Source organism: Ochotona curzoniae, unplaced genomic scaffold, assembly GCF_017591425.1.
Source record: "Ochotona curzoniae isolate NIBS_2020 unplaced genomic scaffold, NIBS_Ocur_1.0 scaffold_3171, whole genome shotgun sequence".
Lineage (NCBI taxonomy): Eukaryota > Metazoa > Chordata > Mammalia > Lagomorpha > Ochotonidae > Ochotona > Ochotona curzoniae.
Window position 1 is genome coordinate 3,526,659 of NW_024467104.1, and position 21,019 is coordinate 3,547,677.

Genomic DNA, 21,019 nt, shown 5'->3' on the forward strand with positions numbered 1-21,019 from the left:
GTCCACACTGAAGGGCAGTGTCTGTGAGGCCACGATCATAAAACCTGACTCACTTTGTCTCTTGACTGTTGCTTTGTCTGGGGCGTGGGAGGTTCTCCTGGTGTCATAGAATAATTTCGTAGAAATGTGCAGGACCTTTTCCAGCCTGTGTCAGAAGGTGGCTTACTGATTCCTCAGTCACTGAATGTTGAATCTGGTCTTTTATTCCTTGCCTTCTTTTCAAACAGTGAACATTTACCAAGAACCTACCAATTGTCAACTCCTGTGGTAGATGCCAGGCTGTAGTGGCGATAGACACATCTTCTTGGCCCTTAGAAAATTCACAGTCAGCTAGGGAGGCCACGCAAGAACTGGACATGATGATACCACCCCGGTGAGGGACGTGCCCACAGGAAGACCCTCTGGACGATGGGCAGGCAGTGAGCGAGGGATTCCCTGAACAGGGAATATATGAGCTCAGGTCTGTTTTCAAGTCTAATTTAGAATGTAAAATTTAAGAAATTCAAGCATTCCAGATTGTTCAACCACACTGTCATTAACAAACCCTTTGTGTGTGAACCATCAAGAACAGGTAACATGTGAGGGCATGTTATGGTTTGTGCCAACTACCATGATCAGAGCTTTTCGACTTTTATGTGCCTTCCATCCTGCTAGGCATCATGTTAGGTAAAATTTTATGAAGTCCTCAGACTTTAGTGTTAGAGAGTAGATAGTTATGGAGCAGAACCAAAGTTGTTTCATGAGGGTAACCATTAAAACATCAAAGGTAGGCGAGGACATTGGAGAAACCAGTGATGTGTGGAATAGAAGTCAAGGACTTTGAACCCACTGAAGACCAATCTAAACAAGAAGAGAAATGACTTATATGTTGTAACCCCATCAAGATCAGTGAAAATAGGGGCACACTTACAGAAGCAACTACCCAGAGTTTTATTCTCTTAGGTCTGTTTTGTGTCATGTTGCTTCCTGAAGAGTTTTCCGTGTCCTGCCACCCTGAGGATGTTCTAGAATCTGGGTGGGCTGAGAGTCGCTCAGGATAACACCGTACTGTAACTCCATCAGAGACAGGGACAGGAATTAAAGCTTAATTCATTCAGTAAGCACTGAGCTTCTACCAAGTTGCAGGTGCACTCCCATGGCAGCCTGCCCCTGCATAGAGACGCTATCCTTCTCTAGTGAAAAGAGTCCTTCTTGCTTGGCTCTGTGTGTCTGGAAGGTTTCATTTCCTGGGAGGAATGTTTTGCTCTGAGCAGACGGGAAGCAGAGCTGAGATGAGAGTAATGGGGATTGAGGAGGGATTAGAAACCATCAGCCAGAGGCCAGAGAGAAAATACTTGGATAAGAGGACGGGATTAACTTTATTTTTATTCCTGTGAGTGTGGGGGAGGCTGGAGGGGCTGGCAGAGCTACAGGTAATGACTCCCTAGTGGCAGACTGGAATGTTGTGCATCCATTCCTGCAGCCTACATTGGCTGTAGGTCCCTTTCTGATCAACTACTGTTCTTCTGTAGAGTTGGTGGAACAGTTGGTCTCAGTGGCTTTGAAGCCCCCTTCCATTTGTTTGTTGTCAGTTGGACTGTTTGTCTTCTGTCCTAGTGTTCGAATACCTGTTATTGTAACTACACCAAGTACAGTAACAATGATCATTTGTTGAACAGCTTCTTGCTGTTGGACCAGACTTGTGTTAAGTGCCTTATATACTTTGTCCCCAATCCCATCCCTCTCCCTTTGGACAAGACAAGGTGCTGTTATATTTTATTCCCACATGACAGGGGAGAGGATTGAGATTCTTTGATGGGAAGTGGTGGGATCGAGAATTAAACATCTGTCTTATCTGTTCTTATCACCTTGTACTCTGTTTGATCATCTTTTCAGCTATGCTGAATACCTTTCGATGAAGCAGCAAATATGAAATTCCCCCGGGGCTCTCTGCCTAGCATTCGGCCTGGCAGATTGGTGTTAAAAGCTGCCTGTTGGCCAGTTAACAAATTGGGCCCTATGTCTCGTGATATACCCCTTACTCATTATTGTGGTTTAGCTGTTCTCGCCCTGTGCCCTGTAGGTTTCTGAAAATTTCCCTACCTGAAGTGGAAGTTCACTCTGGGAATCCCTAAGTTTGTAAGGGATTACCTGTCCATTTCCAATAACAGATAAACTCCAAGACTCCTAGTTATACGCCATCCCCGTGCTGGAGGCGAGGTCGAGGGCTGCACCTGTGTAGAGAGCGTGAAGAAGATGTGGCTGTCACCCCCTCTCCGCTCCCCCTCCGCAGTCACCCGCTCATCAGCCTCAGATCCAGTGTAACTTCACTGGAGGGACGTGGCCTAGGCTGATGGTGGCCTTGACCTTGTCTTTCCGGGGACACTCACACATACTTTATTTTTGTTGGCACATAAGCAGCCGCAACTGATGTGGCAGTTGCAGAAGATGCCTGCCCTGGGATAAAGCATTATGTTATGCATGTATCGTTCTCTCCTGTGTCTTCGTTCTCGTCCTCAAGCCTGGAGAGCTGTAAACCAAGCCATTCTGTGGGTGAACGGGGGCTTTTGTTCCAACTTCTGTGTCTCCTGAAGGACCTTATCTCCAGGCACTTTTCACTGTGGCCCTCCTGCCAGCCGCCTCCCCCATCAGGCGGCTTTCTGGCGTTGGGTGCTTTCTGTAGCCATCTCCCCCATTGTTTAATCCTTACCTGAGGAGATTAGTGGAGCCTAGGCTGTCTGGGTTAGGGAAGCTGTCAGGTTTTTTTTTGTTTTTAAATAAACGTTTATTTTAGACTACTTTTAGATTGATAGAAAAGCTGCAAAGATAGAGTTCCTGTCTATCCCTCATCCGGTTCCCCCATTGTTAACATCTTACATTGCAGTGCATGCTTATCAAAGCCATGAAGCATTGTGTTCACTAAACTCTAGGCTTTATTTGGGTGTCACTACCGTTCTTTTATCTGCTTTGGGATCTGATCCAGGACCCTGCGTCCGTTCACTTGGCCTGTCTCTTTGCTTCCTCATGCTTGTGACTGTTTCTCAGTGTTTCCTTGTTTTTCATGACCTTGATGGTGTGCCATCTGTCTTAGGCTGCTTTGACAGTGCTCTTCCTGTGGCCAGAGCTGTGTGTCACAGCTGCTGTGGGGGTGGGTCTCTGTAAAGAGGCCTCATTCTATGCTGATGGAAACTATGGCTCTATGGCCAGCTGTCCAAGTCATCCTCGTAGCCCGGACCCTCCCGGCTGCACCGTCTTGGGCAGGTGGCTTAGCATTTTTATGCATGAGTTTTCTTAGTGGCTGAAGATTGTAGCATGTGTTGAAATGCCATGTGCATATGTAAGACATTTGTCCTCAGCCTATATCAGGTGTTCAGTGAGCTTCACCTGTTTCAGCGGTGATGTAAGTGTTGTGGGAAGACTAGTGGGACCAAGGCTGAAAGGAAGCGATGGGGTGAGTGCTAAGGAGGGTGTGAGACTTTGCAGTCCTCTCTGTGGACTTGAGAGGCCAGGAAGGGAGGGAAGATGGGGAGGAAGGAGTGAGTAAATGAAAAACAGAAGCTCAGGGGATAAGAAGAAGGGCCTGAAGGGCACCTGTGCACCTCAAGACGAGGAGGAACGCATGCTGTGACTCTTCAAACAGCTCCCGGGATAAGAAATAAACCAGGAGAAAAAAAATTTTTCCCACTTAAATGACCTTCCTATAATTTTCCTCTGGGTAAATCCACTTGATCTTAGCAAGTGCAAAGAACTAACCTCTACCAACCATAGATTTCCCTCTTCTCCAGGCTCTGCTTTGCGTTCAAATACAGATAATGGGCATGTTTTTTCCAGGTGCGTGATTCCAATCATCGTTTATCATGGGTTGTTGTGATGACCTGTTTGTGGGTCTGTCTCCCATCTGAGACAGGGCAGTCCTGGAGACCCAAAGACTGAGTTTGTCTGGCCAGCATCTGTATTACTGCTTTGCAAATGTTAGAAGTTCTGAAAATATGTAGAGTGAATGAATGAGAAATGAATCCATGCTTTTGTGTGGGGCCTTGTAGTGAAAGAATTTTATGGACACCAACATTCCTTATGAGACCTGGTGTGTGTCCTGGCTGCTCCACTTGTGATTTAGCTGCCTGTTTATGGCCTGGGAAAGCAGCAGAGGATGGCTCAAGTCTTTGAGCCCCTGCAGCCACATGGGGACCTGGAAGAAGCTCCTGACTCCTGGCTTTGGATTGGCTGAGCCCTAGCCACTGTGACCATTTCAGGAGTGAAACAGCAGATGGAAGATCTCTGTCTCTCCTTCCCTCTGTAACTCTGCCTTTTAAATAAAAGGAACAAAAATCTTAAAGAAATGTTAAGAAGAGTGGTAGTATTAATTTCTGAGGATACTACAAAGCAGAAACCTTCCTTAAATACATGGAGTAGGAAAATGGCAAAGTAAGTGAGGGACAACCCAGTGACTACATGAGGTTTTCTCTTCTTAAGATAGTTGTTGTCACCGTCTACAAAGTGGCATTATTTCTGCACATCCAGCAGAAGAAACAGGACAGGTGGTCTTGAGCGTGTAGTATGTGCCCAGTGTGACTCTAAATACTTCACATATAATAACTGATTTAATCCTTCTGCTAATTCTAGGATCAAATTATTCTTGTTGTGTTTAAAGATGGAAAGTAAAGCAAAGAGATGTTCAGAAGCAGAAGCTGTAAGGGTTGCACAGCTACTAAGTGGCAGAGCCAGGTGTCGACTCGGGTAATAGATGTTACCTCTGCATCTCCACCTGTGTACACATGCGCAGGGTTGTATGCTCTGGTGCCCTTGTCTTTCACACGTGTCCTTTTATCCAGTGGGGTTATTACGGAGCATGGTGGAGAGCATGCCTTTCCGGAGCACAGAGAGGGTGAGGGCGGGGCCCCTGGCTTCCATAGACCTACTTTTGAGGTCTGACGAGACCAGTTGTCAGTGAAATCATGTCGGATGAATTATTTATCTAGGTAAGCAGGTTGCCTCATCTATAAATGGAGAAAGTAATATTTATCCTTCGGAGGGTTGCTGTGAGAATTAAATACCATCCTTGAACCCATGGGCGTGCCTGTGCTAAAACACAGCACACAGCTCTACCTGCTGCTGTTGTGGGTGCCTGAAATGGGGTCCCTAGGGACTTTGGCTCACGTCCCATTGTCCCTTGAGCTATGGGCCAGTCTGGTAATGAGAGTATTTGTCATTGGCTTCAGCTTTCAAGTGGGGGTGGATTCTGGATTTAGTTTGTTAATCTTGAAAGTAGAAGTGTGAGGTTTATTTAGGGTATCTGTTTTCATGGCGTTTCTCTGATTCAACCAATAAGAAGATTCGGTTCAGCAAATAGAGGAACCCTCAAGGAGGGCTTCACCGAAAGAGGCAACAACATTGACAGGAAGAACTGGACTCAGGAGAAGGATCACCTGACTGCTTAAATGGAGGACAGAGAACACTGGGAGCTGGGTAAGAGTTGGCTGAGAGCTGACACACTTGTGCAGGATTTCTGGCTCTGTAAACAGGACTGGAAAAACCAGCCGTTGGGCAGTGTGTGCATGGGAGTAGGTCTGTGCCTGTTTGTAACCCTTGTCAGTGGGTGTGTTTAGGAATCCAGAGACCTTCATCCTAGAAGGTGGAAGGTGGGAGAGAGCCCACGGCCAGGCCAGGCCAGACGGGATAATCTCCCTCAGTCACATTTATTAGAGGAAAACCTGTGTTTATGAAGAAGAGAGAGCCTGCTGTTCTCATCGGGCTGTGTCCAGCCAGGCTGCAGTCCTTGAATACCCCTCTGGGAAACGTTCAGGACCCGACGTTCCCTCCCCTCTGTTTTCTGCGGAAGCTCGTTGCTGACAGTCTTGGGCCTTCTGTGGGCAGGCAGAGTCAGAGAGCTGGTGCATGGTATGCTCATGTGTGGTGACTTCCTTTGCTTTGTCCCCTCCTGCCTCCCTTCCAGCTCTGATCTGTTAAAATCCCTAAGGAAATGCTGGAGATTGAAATTTATGTTACAGCCATGCTTTAACTTAGGCCCAAACAGCTCTCTTTGTGTCCGTTTGTTAGAAGGCATGCATCGCTGACTGGGCTGGGTTTCTAGTTTTCTTTCCTTCTTTTTGACAAGACTTTTTTTTTTAAACAATAACATACTGTATTCAGCTCCAGTGTGTAAAATGGGTAAATGTATAGTTTTTCAAAGAGGGTAAGGCCTAGGAGCCACACCTGCAGGGTTTGCTTCTGCTCGTCTAGTGGTGGGTGGTTTGCAGGCACATCGGAAGTGTCCTGGAGTCCCTCAAAGGGACACTGGACAGATGTCCTGCCAAGGCCCCCAGCTCCCCCTGCCCAGCCCAGGGCACTTTCTGGGCTGCTGTCAGTTTCATGCTGTTTGGGGCAGAGTGCAGAGCCGTGTGAAGGACTTCAGATAGATGTGCTGTGCCTGAGCACTGCTCTGCTGTCCAGGAGGCAGGAGATCTTGAATACTTGTAACTCCTGACTTAGAGGTCCTCAAAGAAGAGGTAGATGGGATTCTTTGTTGTGGTGTTCATAAGGCAGCTGCAGGACTATGGTTGCCTAGCACCCAGAAGGAGCTCTGTGTCTGTGGAAAAGATTTTTGTTAATTAGACAAGCTCATGAAGAAGGCCTGAGAGACACAGGGCAATACAGGTGACAGTGGAAAGGCAGTGAACCCCGACTGAGAGGAACTGCGTGTGGAGTCGCTTGAGATTGAGTTGGGCCCTGAACACTGTGTTCTCTTCAGAGAAGGAGGTCTTAGCCCTTTCATCTCTGAATCTGGGAGCACTTTTGGGAAGCTAGATCTCAGGGTTACCTATGTCCCCTACTGGTGATATCTCCCATCTTCTGGCATGAGGCTTCAGGAGGCTGGGGAGGAAGGAAGTGGGTGGTTGGGCTCATCCGTTTCTTTCTGCAGTGCGTGCTGTAATGTGCGTATTGCCACATGTCTTGATGCTCTCTGATAAAGATGCTGAAGCCTTCTCGTCAGCTGCACGCAGCTGTGTGCTGAAGATAAGGAACGTCACATGCTCTCCTTGCCCCTGGGCCTCCTGAGGACTGTTGGTCTGTAAGAGCAAGCTTGGGTCAGCAAGGGAAGAACACCGGCCCCGGGGGTCAGCTGGAACCCTCCGTGTAAGCTCAGTAAGGCAGCCTAGTGGTTGGGCCAGTGTTACGCAACTCGAGATAACGTCTGTGATGGCCTCCCTTGGATTTTCTCATCTGGGCTGCAGTTTGCTGCTCTTAACGTTATATTTTTGGAAGGGGCATGCCACAGTGGCAAAAACTGCATGGAAAGATGCAAATCCAGAATCCTGGGTTCTGTCCCCATCTGTCACAGTAATAATTTGCTTTTGAAGCTTGGTTTCCCCGTCCAAGATGAGGGGATTTGATGGTGAAGTATTTAAAATTGGTCTAACTCTTGCCTCCCTTTATTTTTGAAGATACTTAGGTCCAGGTTAAGCCTATGGAGAAGTTGACGTGGCTAGAAATGATTATTTTATTGACTTTACTGTGTGCTGCTCATTGCAAATTGAACCTACAAGTATTTTTAACCCTCAAGCTGCTCTGAAATTCTCCTCGCCCTTCTCTGTCTACATGTATAAACAAATACCTGTGTAAACACACGTATTTTGCATGTATATGGATGTGTAAATATAAACGTGGAAAATAGAATTAAGACATAGACTTAATTTTGGTGTGAAACATTTTGAAATTATGCAATTTTTTTCATAGTATTTATTTCCCATTTTTAAAAAAGATTTATTTTTATGTTTATTGGAAAGTCAGATATTCAGAGAGGAGGGAAGACAGAGAGGAAAATCTTCCATCTGCTGTTTCACTCCCCAAGTGGCCGTAATGACTGGAGCTGAACCAATCTGAAGCCAGGAGCCCTGAGCTTTTTAGGGTCTCCCAATTGGGTGCAGGGCTCCATGGCTGCTGGGGTCCATGCAGTAGGTATGAATAACACGAAGGTGTGAAGAGAACAGCTTCCCTGCTTGGCAGGGCCCGGGGAGCTTCCAGCTGTTTGGCAGGGCCCGATGGACTTCTCTCTGCCCACCTTGACGCAGTTTCACCTCCTTTCACATGGACACTCAACCACCCCACTAAGAATTTTGTAATCTATTGAGGCATTGTTTGCCCCTGTGAGATGGCTTTTACAACCAACATGAGCTTAAGAGTTATTGTTACTGATAATGTCTTGGTGAGTGGGCCTTTAACTGTGCACAGGAGTACAATTAAGCCCATGCTGTTTCCAGACACCTTATTGTATGCCTACCCGTTGCTCTGAAATCTGGCCCAAACATTTAGCATGGTTTCTGGGAAATGGCTTGGTAAGAATTTTACAAACTAATGGAAGTGATGGGAGTATGGGCTGAAACTGCTAAGACAAAACATATAGTTACTGGGACTCTAAAAGCTATCCTGTTACTATGACCCTAAAGGCCATCCTGCTTTGACAAAGAACATAGCTACTGTGACCCTAAAGGCTATCATGCTATGGCAAAAATGTAGTTACTGTGACCTTAAAGGTTAGCCTGTCCTTGCAACTCTTTAGAACAGAGTAAATGTAGTTGCTTTGGCTGCCTTCATAATTTTTTAACTAGAGGAAATATAGGGTGACTTTACTAACATCATGTATACTTTTGATTACTGTTTGATCATTTATGAGGTTGTAGAGCCTGCAGTTGTAGAGGGATTTAATGTTGGAAATGTTTTGTCTTAGATCTTTGTTTTTTCTCTTTTGATGTGTTTCTCTCATTAAGTGATGGATAAGTTGTAGAATAAGAATTGTAGTAGGAGTGTGTTACTGAATAAGATGTGTTGTCTACTGAGAAATTCTTAGCTGCGACATCAGAATGGATAATGCCCTGTCTTAAGGTGAAACCATTTGTAGAATTATCTTTGGAAGCATTCACTTGCCCATTGTAGAGTTGAAACTTAAATGGAGTAAACGTGGCTCATTGCCAATTGCAATTCTTTCCACCGTTATAATTCTTGCTTTACTTCTTTAGTTAACACACTGTGTGAGCTTGCAGGCCTAATGGCCTTTGGTGCCAATGGTCCCTAATCCCCATAAACCAAGACCCCAGACTTACTAACTCATACATAATTCAAGGTAGGGGTCTGGCTGTCACAGGTGTGCCAAGGATAGAGCCCAGACTTGAGGAGAGCAGGTGGGGGCTGGCAAGCCGAGAGAAGCAAGGAATGTGGAATCCTTCCTCACTCACCTCTCAAGCTGTTATAAATCGTGCCCGCCCTGAAGCTATGTCAAAATGCTCTAAAAGAAAACCGTGTGCTGCTTCTGTATAAATAAAGGCGCAGCTTTCTCGCATGGTCCACAATGATTTTGAAATTGTAGTGGTCTGTCTCTCTTCTTCTTTCTATGCCGATTTCACGCGCCCTTCTCGAGCTCCGAACTCAGCTGGAGCTGGACTCTGGCACAGGGCCTTGGGCCATCCTCGACTGCTTTCCCAGGGTACAAGCAAGGAGCTGGATGCGAAACGGGGCCACTAGGATTAGAACTGGTGCCCACATGGGACCCCGGTGTGTGCAAGGCAAGGACTTTAGCTGCTAGGCTACTGCGCTGGGCCCCCAATATATTTTTTTTAAAGAAAGATTTATGCAGAGTCACACAGAGAGAAAGAGATCTTCTACCCACTGGTAAATTATTTCCCAAAGGACCAAAGTGTGAACTCCATCATGGTTTCCCAAGTGGGTTCCAGGAATCCAATGCTTTGCCGTCTTCAAGCTACTTTCACAGGTGCATCAGTGAGGAGCTGACTCAGAAGCAGAGCTGCTGGGACTCAGCCAGCACTTCAGAGTGGGATGCTGGGATTGCCAGTGGCACCTTAACTTGTGGTACCACATACTGGCCCCTTCCATTAACTTTTTTGAAGAGCCTTTGTGTGTGTATGGTATCTAATATGCTAATATAATGTTTACTGTAATTACTGAAGTCTCCAAAGGAGGTAAAAGAGAAGGAGGTGGATGTTGCAGGGCTTCTTCCTGCTGCCGTGCAGCTCAGGAGCGAATGTTGGCAGTGCTGTTTGGCATGCAGCCACTTTGTGAGTGGCAGATTCAGCCAGTTGATGCTCACTTTTCTTGTGTTCAACCCTGTCCCATGTGCATCAGAGATGCTTACGAGACACTGTTCCTGACCTCAAGTGGCTTATAACTGAGCTTGGAAATTTGTGCTTGCAACTCATAAAATAGATAAAAATGAAGTGGGGAGAGTTTTGTGGGGGAAGTGGGACCGGAATTAAGCCATGAAGGTTGAGTCCAGAAAGCCGAGACGGCTGCAAGGCATGCTCGTTACAGTTGGACCTCTGCCGTCGCTGGGGGCTCTGCAACCGCAGATTCCGAGAGGTGCAGAGGACTGCACTGAACGTGGACAGATGTTTTTCTTGTCATGAGTTCCTAAGTAGTACAGTATAACAGCTTACACAACATCTGCACTGTGTTAAGTATCATAACGAATCCCGAAATGATTTAAAGCATACAGGGATGTGCGTGTAAGTTAATGAAAACAAATTGTACCATTTTTTTTCTTTTTTTAAGATTTATTTATTTTTGGGCCCGGCGCAGTGGCGCAGTGGCGCAAGTGGTTAAGGTCCTCGCCTTGCACGCTCGGGATTCCATATGGGTGCCGGTTCTAATCCTGGCGGCCCCGTTTCCCTTCCAGCTCCCTGCCTGTGGCCCGGGAAAGCAGTCGAGGACGGCCCAAAGCTTTGGGACCCTGCACCCGCGTGGGAGACCAGGAAGAGGCTCCTGGCTACAGATTGGCATAGCACTGGCCGTTGCGCTCACTTGGGGAGTGAATCATTGGACGGAAGATCTTCCTCTCTGTCTCTCCTCTCTGTATATCCGCCTTTCCAATAAAAAAAAAATAAAGTAAATCTTTTAAAAAAAGATTTATTTATTTTTATTGGAAAGTCAGATAGGAGAGAAGTAAGGGAGTTGAGCATCCAAGTGCTTTATTGTCCATGGAGTGTTCTGGAACCGAGGAATATCCATGCATGCATATTGGAGGGTTCATAGTGCTAATAGAAAGCCTAGGAGTGTTAATAAATCATGCGTGCAGAATATAGCGAGGACATGGGAGTCCAGGAGTACTTGGCAGGGAGCAGGGGGAATTATGAGTAAATAAGGGTATATGTCTCACCAAATGGCAGAAGTCTTAAAGGACAGCCTGAGGACTTTGGCTTGCCAAGTGGGTGATATGTGTGGGGGTGGGTGATAAGAGTGGGAGATGGGGGAAGTAAGAGCAGTGAAACAGAGAAGTATCGAATAGGGTGAGGTTGATTGCTACAGAGTAGAGCTTGTCTTGCAAGCAAAATCCAGCAACACAGTTATTCCTGAGTTACAGATGAAACACTGTGACCCAGGGATGTTACACCCTCTGTTACACGCTCAGACTAACATGTAATGGAGCCAGTACAGAACCTTGTCATCACGGTGCTGTGGAGCCGTGCTTACCTCACCTTTAATGTGAGAACTTTTTGTGGAGGATGTTCTGGTGCAAGTCTCTTGAAACCTTCCTGAACGCCCCTCTCCCTCACTCAGCATCTGTGTGTATAGTCTGAGTTGATTGCGGGTGTAATTGTGTGTGTGTGGTTGGCGCTGTCCTTGGAGCCTCTTCCCTCACTCTGAACAGAAGCTTACTGTCTGCTTTCCCATAGGAAAGTCAGGTGTGTGTTTTATGGTAAGAGTTACGGTGGTCTGCGTGGAGAAGGAACTTGATAGAGCTGCTGCAGTGTCTGCGTATAGATGACCCTTGACGAAGGGAACATTTTGTCTCCAACTTCAGAAACCAGTGGGTGAATCCAGGCTGCTGGTCTCTGGGGAAACGAGTTACTGATTTACATAAAGTTGATTCAATTTGTTATATGCCAAGCGCAGATTGAGTATCCCGAGTCTGAAAATTTTAAATTTGAAGTGAACTCCAAAACTGAAACTTTTCGGTACTGCTGATGCGACACCACAGATGGAGAATTCTACACTTGACTGTGGTGCATCACAGTTAAAATGCACCAAAAGTACAGTCTCAAATTAGCTTTGCGGCGTGTGTAAGAATATACAAAATGAATTTTGTGTTTTAACCTGGGTTTCTTAACCAAGAAGTTTTGTTATATGTATGCAGATATTCCAGAAACTGAGAAAAAAAAAAGCCAAATTCTGAGACACGTAAAGAAATAATCAGGTACGATAAATTAACTAAGGATAGTTACATGCTCAAGTTTAATTGTGATGAAAGCTGATTTTGACTAAGTGAACAAAAGAACATAAGATACTCTTAGGCTCATTAGAAGGATACTGGAGAAGATCTGTAGAACCTGTCCAAAGCCTGGAGAGCTTCAGGAAGGATGGGGACACAGGCAGCTGTGGGAATTACGCGGGCATCACTTCTGGATGCTGCCATTGCCCTGACTCAGCTCCACCTGCTCTAGATTACCTTTCCTAAATCAGATTTCTCCGTTGGATGTGTATCCTCCCCAGGCTTATATGGTGAGCAGGATGGGTAACTGCAAAGGAAGGTGTTCTGGGAGCATAGACACAACTCTGATGTGCATGAAGCAGCTTTGAACCCATACATTTATAGTCAGCGGGGAAGCACAGGTAGTTAAGCCATAAGACTCTGATGGCTGCTATAGAAAGTTTGTATAAAGTGCACTGGGAGTTTTTACATTTGCCTGGGGGCATAGGTGTCAGGTGAATTCCATGGAAGTTGTCTGAACCAAATTCTAAAGGCTGAGTAAAAATGTGCCAGTTGGACAGATGCCTTTCAGGAAGAGGGACTGTTGTGATGTAGTGATGTGAAACAGTGGTCCAGCAAGTGCAAGCAGTTCCAAGTACTTGATCTAGAGTGTGCAGCTAAGAAGGAGAAATGGGGCTGGGCCATGCACTGAATGAGACACAGGCACTTTTAATCCTACAAGTTGAACTGTCTGTTCATGATTTTAGGTGCTAAGAGGACATGCATGAACAGTTCTCAATTTAGGGAAACCATCATAGAGGCTCTAGCAGGGACCTCACGTTCAGCTCTCTGGAGTGTGGTTGTGGCCGTGGGGACCACTCCAGACCAGTCAGACCAGTCAAGGCATCTCCCATTCAGTGGGAAAGCTCCAGATGTTAGCATCATTCCCAGTCATTCCTCTTCCAGCAGATACAGGGAACGGTGGTAAGTGAAGAAAAGAGGTCCCTGGTGATTTTCATTGCCTGTGGGATGTCTGAACGTTTGAGAATGACGTGTCTGGAGCCCCAGAGATCACCAAAGAAGCAAGGACTGGGGGGTTTCCCTTCCACAACCAGCTTGCGGTTAGTGCATAGAAATTGGGGGTGTGTGGTGGGAAGCGGAACTCTGGGGAGAACAGTCCAGAAGACGCTGCTGGGTCACCCAGTCCTGGAAGGGACGGAACCTTTGTGAGGACGTTGAATGAGGTTGAAAGAGCTGGGGTCTCTTAAGGGTTGCTGGGAGTTGAGGGAGAACTTCCTTTCCTGTGTAAACATGAAGAGAGCCGCACAGCGTGTTTTTTTTTATAGTAGGTGGTTTCTGAAAACAGGAAAAGTCTCTGCTCCTGCTGCGAGGATTCAGAGCTCGTGCTTTGGAGGAATTTTGTCTTGAACCTGTTGGAACAGAGTTGAGAATAGGCTCAGATCCAGTGGATTGCTTAGAATTTGCCTGGACTATGTTTGGGCTTCATGCTTTTGGACAAGTTACTTTAACTGAGGTTAGTGAACTCAGCTAGAGTGAGTATGGGCACAAGGAGGTTACCTAGAATTGAGAGAGTTTTGTGTGTGTGAACTTCTTTTGGCACCTATGCAAAGTTTCTCATAATACATATTTTCTGTGATAAGTTTCATGTTTTACCAGATAGCTTTGTTTTAATTCTGTTTTCCATTAAATCTTTGAAATCCCCTCATATTAGAAATATCACCACTAGCACTATGAATGCCACCACCAGTAATAACCAAACCTAAAACTAAGTCCTTCAGTGTGCTAAGTACTGTGTGAAAGCATCTTATATTCATGATCTCACTGACTGCTTCAAGAATCCTGTGAACTGGGCAGTGCTGTTACTTGTGTTAGCATTGGATTTCGAGGCAGCAAGGTTGATCACGTATACCTGCCTCCCTTTACTACTGCAGAAAGCCCCTAATTGGTGGAGCCAGGACTTCATTTCAGCCAGTGTGTCACCCCTCCACCCTCTGAGTTTGATATTTCATAGAAATGCTATGAGCTTTAAAAGAAATAGTGTACAGAAAGCTTACTATTGCGCCCAGTACTTCATTTGTGCTCAGTAATACTAGCTATTTGCTTTGCTTTTAATTTCCGTTCTGCTCTTTTTGTGTGTGTGTGTGTGTGTCTGCAGAAGCAGCTGACACAGGATGACGACACCGACGAGGTTGAGATCGCTATTGACAACACAGCGTTCATGGATGAATTCTTTCAAGAGGTTGGTGACTTTCTGGTGTTTTATTCTGAATGTGCCTAAGGAATCACAACTTCCATGATAAGAGTACAGAGTTGCCTCTCTCCAAGGCGGCAGTAGGAGGCCACAGTCTTGCTGGGTGGTATGGAGGCATAAACGTGCTACAAGGAGATTGCCTTTTCAGTTCTTCCCTGGCAAGATGTGAATTCCAACCAATAACGCTGTAATTGAAGAGGTGCTTTTCTCGTGTTCTATAACAACACTCCAATGACAACCTTTCTGCCTGAAGTCTACAGTTTAACTACAGCATGGCCATGAGTGTGAAAAAAGGTTGCATCTTAAAGTCTGTGATTCAAATAGATCAAATTTGTTGAATCTAATGATTTTTGTAGTCTGACTTACTCTCGTGGCTGCCGAGGACTTTAGACACCAGCAGTTCAACAGGGGCAGAAATGGGCTGCTTATAGATACTCATGAATGCCTCAGTCTCAGAGGTCTTTGCTGGAGGAATGTTGTAGACAGGAAGTGGTAGGAAGCTTGTGGAGTTAGGAGTTTATCCTGGACAGAGGTGGTGTAGGCAAGGGACCGATAACATAATCCCCCATAGGATTAGAGTAAGGATTAAATAGAATACTGTTTGTAAAACATTTAGTGTGGCATTAGGTGTATGTTTATTCAATTAAGGATTCTTAAAAACAAACTCCAGAGCATAAGATTGCTGAAGTTCTTGGCACCACAATATGATTTACATTCCTCTAAAGAATAGAAAAGGCACCGTAATCTTTTTGCAGGTGGAGTGTGAAAGCTTCAGTCCCGCACACTGCAGAGTGAAGTAGCCCTAGCTCCTCTCGAAATGGAGTAGAGTTGGAGCTTGATTGTTAATGCCTTTTTACCATGAGAGCAATTAAAGGATTGAAGAGCCAACTTGAACATGTGTGGGCCTGGATGGAAGATCAGCTATGAATGTGCTGTAGCACCTCATGTTTCTCATCTTGGTTGCGGAACCATAGTAAGATAAAAAAATACTTGGGTTTTGTGATTGTGTTTTTATTCCAAGTATGTTATAAAAGGAAAATGTTCTGCTGTCCACTAGCAAAGGGTGAACTTAACAATGCTGGAACTCACTGTGGCTTGTTCCTACAATCTTGTCTTGGTGACCCAAAGTTTTGTTTAAGAGCATCTTTTGTAGGATAAAACATTCTCTCCAGAAAGTGTGTAGTTAAAACAGAGGATTCCTGAGGGGAAGTGTTTCTTGTGAGGCGAGAGGATGGTGGAGCTTGGCCTGCGAGAGTTTATTTGGGTCCAACCTTAAGTATTTCGTAACAGTGTGATCTTGAACACATTATTTGTTCTGTCTGGGCTTGAACCTCCTGCCTTGGAAATCAGCAGCGTTAGCACTTACCCTGCAAGGCTCTTGTGAAGATCACGTGGGCCATGCCCCTGGAAAGCATTTTCTAGATGAAAAGCACAAACTAGTTGGTCACTGTGTTTGTTATAGACTGACGTGGATTTTCTCAGATGCGTCACTTCTATGAATTTCTCTTTGCTAGTTGACTTTCTGTCATTTGGGTAGAACCCACATGGAACCTTATTCCATTTAGGATAGAAATGGGATAGTGTGGTAAAGTGCAAAGAGCATGGCCTTTGAAAGCAAAGTCTGAGTTTCTGCATATTTAGCATGGAGTTAGTGCTGTTTTTCTCCTTGATCAGTTGATGGAATAGAGGGGTGGACAATTGGGAGCGAGGATAGAGGCAGGAGAGAAAGATCATGGTAAAAAAAAAAATCCTTCAGATTCTGTCTCACAGAGCCTGGTCTAAATCTCAGCTCTGTCCGTTATTTTTGTGTTGTATCTTTGGAAAAGCTCTGTAACTCCCAAGCCTGTTTCCCCTCAAATGGGAAAGGGGGCTGTCACCTGCCAGTTACTATGAACATACAGTAAAAAACTGCAGGGCAACACCTAGCATGGTGCCTTTTAGTTCTCATTACTATTCTGTCCACCATTTATTTTTAATGCATGGTAGGCTATAACCTTTCTTGTTATTTTTGTTAATAGAATGTTCTGTCAATATCCTTGGAATTGATATGAACTACATTTCAAAACTGGAGAAAGGAGAAGTCTCCTTGTCTACATGGCTGGGCGACATGCTTAGCACGTCTTGCAGTATATATAGCTAAGTAGTTTTCTTGGGAAAGGACTCTTGTACTGAAACTTGCTTTTTTGGACTAATTCCAAAAGTTTACTGTTGATTCTCTGCTGAGAGCCAACTGTGAATCACAGTGTGGTCACAGGGCATTTGCAAGAAACAGATGAACTCACAGGGCCAGGATGTTTTCAGAATGTGATTTGCACTGTAAAATTCAGATGGATTCTCCAGTTTCTCAGCTGTTTAAAGAATCAGCCTTTGGGTTTCCAGGCCTTCTTGACTGATTATTCTAGAACTTGGTGAATGATTAATTACAGATTGTTGTCTGATGTGCAATTATCTATCTATCTCTTGATCTGTTTGCTCTCCTGACAGAACAATGTCTCAGAGGACACAGAACTGTCTTTGAAGGCAAGGACTTTAGAAGTGTAGTTCGATGGAACATCCATTCATCAAAATCTGTGAATGCTCTTTGTTTTCTGGGCAGTGTGTAGGGTCTGGGGATGCAGTATCTTATGGACAACTCAGTCTACTTTCCAGTGGTCCCACCTCCAAATACCATCACGCTGAGGATTAGGAGTCAACATATGAAATTTCAGGAAACAAATTATTCAGTCCATAACAGACACACTTAAAAAATCTCTTTTTTTTGTAGTGGTGAGTGAAGCATATTTGTCTCTTGAATTTACTTGTATTTATTTATTATTTGAATAGTTGTCTAAATGAGTGGTACCATGTGCTTGATATAACAATGGACACCAACACATGATCCCAGGACTTGGAGAAATGAGAGTCGAGAGTTTGTGGGCAAAGTTCTGTGGCTCTGGTGGGTGGGGTTGGGTAGAGAAAGATAGATGTTTAAAAGCATTGAGACTTGCCAGGTAGATTTGGTTAACAGTAAGAACTTCGAAGTCAGTGTCACTTGGAAATATAGGTATTAAGCAAAATCTGGTGGGCTTAATACTTCTTAATATTCAGTAGAATATTTGGATCACAGAGCCAACTAAGGAAACTGGTAGATTGGACATTTCTGGGTTCTTTCACTTGCATAGGCAGGAAGTCCTTGCCAGTCATTCTCCTGTTTGCTATTAGGCCCATTCCTTGCCCTGCCTGTGCTCTGCCCTGTATTACAGGAAACAGCATTTCCTGGGTTCTCTTGCCAGCTGGATTTTGTATGTTTGATCAAGGGGAGTGCTATGAAATAAACATGTGTCTCCTCCCCTAAATTCATATGTTAACGGCCAAGGTAGATATTGGAATTCCAGCACTGAGAACTCTTGTAAATATATACTTATTGTAAAACAAAATTATTTTTATTTGAAAGGCAGATTTGACAGAGAGAAAGGTCTTCCATCACTGGTTCACTCTCCAAATGGCGTTAATGTCCAAAGCTGAGTTGATCTGAAGCCGGTAGCTAGGAGCTTCTTTTCAGATCTCCCACGTGGGTGCAGGGGCTCAAAGACATGGGCCATCCTCTGCTGCTTTCCCAGATCATGGTTAGGGAGCTGGATTGGAAGTGGAGCAGCTGAGACTTGAACCAATTCACATATGGAAATACCGGCACTGTAGGCGAAGGATTAGCGTGTTACGCCACTGCACTGGCTCCAATCTGTGCTTATGTTTTAAGTCACTTAGTTTTTCTTGAAGGAGTCTGTTACACACAGCAGCACTGGCAGAGGCATTGGCTTCCTTCCTCTGTTCCTGTTCCCCAGACTTGTCTGCATTGTGGCCTTAGCTTTTACTCCGGAGAACCTGCCTCCATGGTCCAACAGAGGAAAAGCTCCAGCATGGGCTAACTCTGGCAGGGAGCTCTGGCCGCCCTGCTGCCTTCTTAGACCTTCCAGCTTGTGCTTGTTAATTTATTATGATTTAGATTCGAGAGGCAGGGAGACAGATGTGGGCAGATCTTCCATTTGCTTGTTCACCTCCCATGTGCACACAGCAGCCAGGCCTGGGCCAAGCTGAAGCCAAGAGTTGGGACCTGAAGGTGGTGAGAGCTGCTGCTTCCTGGCTCTGCATTAACGGGAAGCTGAAATTTGGAGCTAGAGCCAGGACTTGAAACCAAGTACTGTGATATGGGCTGCAGATTTCTTGACTAGTACCTTAGCTGTGGGTCACATTCCCTCCCTGTGTTGCTAATTTTAAGAGGGCTTCATCATCCTCTAGTCTCCTAGCCCTTCCGGTCCTCTTGGTGGACAATTTCTATTGTATCACTTTGGCTGATATAACAGAACAGTTTTTTTTTTTTGTCTTTCCAGACTACAGTTTGTGTGATGCAAAGTCCAAATGCATACATTTAATTGATTTGAGATCACTTTCTGAGAATATTTCTTTTTGTTGACCAACATAATTCTTAAGAGCGTTGCTTTGCTTTCGTTTATGAAAGGAGAATTGAAACTCTATAGTCTTGACGAAAGTCAAGGAACTTGACTTGTGTCGCTTGGCTGACTGAGATGGCTCTCCTCCCTTCCTCTCTTCTCATCACTAATTATTGTTTAAAGCAAAGCGGTCTGAACTGAGAATCTAGTAGGTGGCCTATTTTAGACTTTGCCATTTTTTTGTGTGGTAGGGGATTGTAAAAGCACATGAATTTTGAAAAGGAGGACTAATTTATGTGACTCTTGGAACCACATTAGTTTTGTCAGTTAGAAGGTGGCACGTGGAATGGCGTGTGAGCTAGAAGAATGCCGTGTGCGCATGAGTGCGCCCTGGCTCCATGCGCAGCTGTAGCTGCTGAGTCTAGGCTCCTGCTGGTGTGTACCCTGGGAGGCAGCAGGGATGACCGAAACGGCTGTCTGCCTGCTGTCTGCGTGGAAGACATGGATTCAGTTCTTGACTCCTGGGATAAGCCTAGTCCAGCCCTGGCCACTGTGGGCATTTAAGGAGTGAAGCAGCAGGAAGGAGCTCTCTTTCTGCCTTGCAGTATGTGTGTGTCAGTCTTTGTCTTTTCAAAAGGAATGTTGGCATGTGATAAATTTTGAGCGACGCTTCTTCTGGGATTAATGACTAATTTTAGGCCCACCACACATTTCATGAATGTTTAGGGGAAGTGGAAACCAATTCTCAGGGGGAAAAAAACCAAAGCTTTTTCTTAGCCTCCCACCTTACCTCGCAGCTACCTGCCAGGTCTCCCAAACAGTGGTTTGTTTCCCATTGTTTAATTAGGTTCTGTGGATGTTAGGTGATGAGGAAATGCTATGATGACCCCTTTTCCATTACTTGATGTTGGTTGATACAGTGTGGTAACAGTAATTGGCAACACCCAGTGTAAGTGGTTGAATTGCTGTCGTTAGATTTCCTTGGGTGGCAACCAGTGACATCAGTGTGTGTGATGACCATTGCTGTAAGGATTAAGGAGATATCTTCCTAAAGGCACAGCATACTGCCTGGTTAAGTAACTGTTCAGTAATTGCTTTTTTTTTTTTTTAAGAAAATATTTGAGATATGGGAGCTGGGTGAAGAAAGAGACGATGATGAGAGAGAGACAGATTGGTTCGCTTCTGTTGCTTCACTCTCCACATGCCTGCAGTGAATGGGGCTGAGTCAGGCTGAAGCTGGGTGCCTGGAACAGAATCCAGGTTTCCCATGTGGATGGCAGGAATCTAGTGACCTGAGCCATTGCTGATGCCCTGCAAGCGCCATGTTACCTGGAAGCTGGGCATTGAATCCAGGTACCGTGATACAGGATGCAGGCAGCTTTACCACTAGACCGACTGCCAGCCCTGTTGCTGGTTATTGTTGTGTTTATTATTGTCACCATCTAATGTTTATTGAGCACACGTTTTATGTTAGACATTTGATATGTGTGATCCAGTTTAATCCTCAGAATGTCTGGGACAAGGGAATGGTGGTCACCCTCATGTCACAGATGTTAGGGAAGATGACCATGTGTGTTTGATCTTGACTTACCATCTTGAGATTTGTATTGAGAAGTGAACTTTAAAAAGTAATGTCTTGGACCTTGCACGATGGTGTAGTGGTTAAGGCCCTTGACTTGCACGCTCTGGGATCCCATATGGGCGCTGGTTCTAATCCCAGTGGCCCCGTTTCTCAACCAGCTCCCTGCTTGTGGCCTAGGAAGGCCTTGGGACCCTGCACCCGCATGGGAGACTCAGAGGGGCTCCTGGCTCCTCGCTTCGGATTGGTTTAGCTCCAGCTGTTGTGATCACTTGGGGAGTGAACCATCAGACGGAAAATCTTCCTCTCTGTCTCTCCTCCTCTCTGTATATCTGCCTTTCCAATAAAAGTAAATTAAAAAAAGTAAATAAAAAGTAATATGTCATCGTGGAGATATATTTATTGTGAATTCAGGCAATTTTGGGTTGATTCTCTTTGTAGTGTTTCTTGGGTGGTTGCTGTGGAGAAGGCCCTCTGTTGGGAGACATGATTAGAGGGAAAAGAATTAAGGCTGAGGATCTCTGTGAAATGGGACTGACAAAAGTTTACAGAACAGTATGTTGGAT

At 45.2% G+C, this 21,019-nt stretch overlaps 1 protein-coding gene across 3 annotated transcripts in view; it reads left to right on the plus strand.

Moving 5' to 3' along the window:
* Nucleotides 1-21,019, plus strand: part of STX3 (syntaxin 3) — a 43,635-nt gene that overhangs the window by 3,634 nt on the left and 18,982 nt on the right. For all 3 annotated transcript variants that reach the window (XM_041003981.1, XM_041003980.1, XM_041003979.1), the window contains exon 2: nucleotides 14,352-14,435. In XM_041003981.1, the coding sequence (XP_040859915.1) occupies nucleotides 14,352-14,435 (84 nt within the window). The remainder of the gene's footprint in view (nucleotides 1-14,351; nucleotides 14,436-21,019) is intronic.